At 36.3% G+C, this 2,380-nt stretch overlaps 1 protein-coding gene across 1 annotated transcript; it reads right to left on the reverse strand.

Annotated features, from left to right (window-relative positions):
- Positions 1 to 383: 383 nt before the first annotated feature.
- Positions 384 to 1,819, reverse strand: LOC140764562 (uncharacterized). Its single transcript, XM_073103181.1, has 3 exons — positions 1,577 to 1,819; positions 669 to 1,458; positions 384 to 517 (listed from the first exon to the last, which is right to left on the reverse strand). Exons 1-3 carry the CDS (start codon positions 1,817 to 1,819, stop codon positions 384 to 386), a joined length of 1,167 nt encoding a protein of 388 aa, XP_072959282.1.
- Positions 1,820 to 2,380: the final 561 nt, after the last annotated feature.

Genomic DNA, 2,380 nt, shown 5'->3' on the forward strand with positions numbered 1-2,380 from the left:
ACATCACTAACAAGGTTCAAAACTAACTCTTACAATCATTCACAGAAAAAGATGCCCAAAATGTGAAAAAGTTTAATTCCATAAATTCTCAACTATAAACCATAATAGCTGAGCATAATATCCTTGAAACTTACATCCCAAACACCATAATAACACACCAAATTTATATCCCAAGCACCATAATAGCACACCATAATATCCTTGATTTACTCATATCATACATTAGAACACATCTAAAATAGAATAACATACTTGAAACTTAAAAAATAATCTGACAGCACATCATAATTTAACACAAATTCATTATAACCATGAAAATATCATAATACATCACATAGGTGATAATAGAAAATACATCACAGTAGGTGATAATAAGAAATACATCACAGTAGGCCATAACAAAATAGACCAAAAATGGCTCTATAGGCAATGTTAGATTCCAATGTACAAAAAATGGCTTTGTAGGCCATGACAAAATAGACAAAAAGATAACCATCAAAGCATCCATACTTGAAACCTGCAAATGATAAAAACATATGTTATTAGGCAGGTCAAAGATTTCAATGTATATATGAAATACACAATATATGCTAAAATTACCTATTGTGTACTGCTTGCAAATTGGTGCATAGATCTAGTAATACATCTCTTCCATCCTCTCCCTCTACCACTTGCTTCACCCCTCCCTCTACCACTTACTTCACCCCTCCCTCGACTTCTTCCTCTTACATTTGAAGTAGAAGGTGCTCCAACAGATGCACTCTCTCCTATTGGCTCCTTGCAACTTCTTCTATTGTGCCCTCGCTCTCCACATCGTCCACAAACTTTGGTGGGTCTCATTAGTCCAGATGGCAATAACTCTTCATTCGGGCCCTTAATCCTCTTTTTTCTAGGTCTCCCTCTAGGTCGATTTCTTTGTGGAGCAAAAACATTTAGACCAACATCAGGGTCTTTCCATAACTTTTTATCCGGAAGTGGTGCTATACTTGCTGCATATGTAGCTCGATACTTCTCAATAGTGAAGTAATCATCTATATAATCAGATACATTTCGACGAATTGATAAGATGAAAGCTGCAGCGTGAACACAAGGAAATCCACATATTTGCCATCTTACACATGAACAATAACGTGTATCCAACCTAATAGTGCACCTATCATCTTTGCCTTGTACTTCTGCCTCCTCATTAGCCGATCTATACACCACACCAACATTTGCAGCCTCTTTGCAAACCCATTGAATATATTTACTGATGGTAGGTGTGTATTTGCCTTGCCAACTTTGTGCATGCCTTCTACGTTGCTCCATCCGAGTCATCATCTTTTGTCGAATACAATCTATCAAGTCAACATATGGTCGAGCTCTATCTTCCAAGATATATCTATTAAAGGATTCAGCCCCACAGTTAGTGTAATAGTGCACTTTAGCTGTAGTACCATACACACTTCTTGTCCAACCCTGCGTTTATGGACAAACTAGTCAAAAGTGAAACAATAATCAAAAACATTCTCTAGCAGTAAATAGTGATATTCTTTAACAATAAAAGATGAAATAGTAAAGTGTAGATAATAATTACCTTTTCATTCTGTGCTCTAACCCATTCTCTAGCAGGTTTGGACAATTCCTCTAGTAATTTCATCTCATCTTCCCATTTTGAGTGAATGTATGCTTTGGCAGCCCCACACATATATTTTTTGTATTGCTTTCCAGGAAATTTTCTTTTAAAATTCTCATAAAAGTGTTTAAAGCACACCCTATGTTCAGCTCTTGGAAACACCTCAACAACTGCAGCATCCAGACCTTTTTGCCTATCTGACATTAAGGTTAGATTTTCTACTTCTCCAATGGCCTCTCTAATGTTGTCCAAAAATCACTTCCATGTATATCCTGTCTCAATATTGACGACAGCAAATGCTAGTGGAAAAATCCCATAATTTGCATCCCAAGCTGTTGCTGTAAGAAGATCACCAAGATATTTCCCTTTCAAATGACAGCCATCCAATCCTAAATATAGCCTACAACCAGCAATAAAACCATCGCTGCATGCTTTGAAACAAACAAAAAATCTGTTGAATGTATTGTCTTCTGGGTTTATATCTAACTTAATTACACTCCTAGGATTTTTCTCTCCAAGTTCTCTATAAAGAGAAGGGAAAAACTGAAAGGATCTATCCACATTTCCATAAAGCTTTTCAAATGCCAATTCTCTTCCTCTCCATACCCGAGCATAATGTAGTTATACATGATGTGCCTCCTTGATTCTTGCACAAATAGCTTTGATTGTAAGGTTAGGTTCCAATCTTATCCAGTCAATTATTTTGTTGCATATCCAATTAGATGTAGCCATTTTATTCCTATAAACATTAGCAGCCTCACATGT

This window comes from Typha angustifolia, chromosome 8 (assembly GCF_048772165.1).
Source record: "Typha angustifolia cultivar Huaian chromosome 8, ASM4877216v1, whole genome shotgun sequence".
Classification (NCBI taxonomy): Eukaryota; Viridiplantae; Streptophyta; class Magnoliopsida; order Poales; family Typhaceae; genus Typha; species Typha angustifolia.

Coding starts and splice junctions, on each gene's coding strand:
- LOC140764562 (XM_073103181.1), bottom strand. CDS start 1,819: ATGTCAGATAGGCAAAAAGGTCTGGATGCTGCAGTTGTTGAGGTGTTT. Junction 1,459..1,576: donor TTAGAGCACAGAATGAAAAG/GTAATTATTATC, acceptor CCATAAACGCAG/GGTTGGACAAGAAGTGTGTA. Junction 518..668: donor AGGGAGGGGTGAAGCAAGTG/GTAGAGGGAGAG, acceptor TATCATTTGCAG/GTTTCAAGTATGGATGCTTT.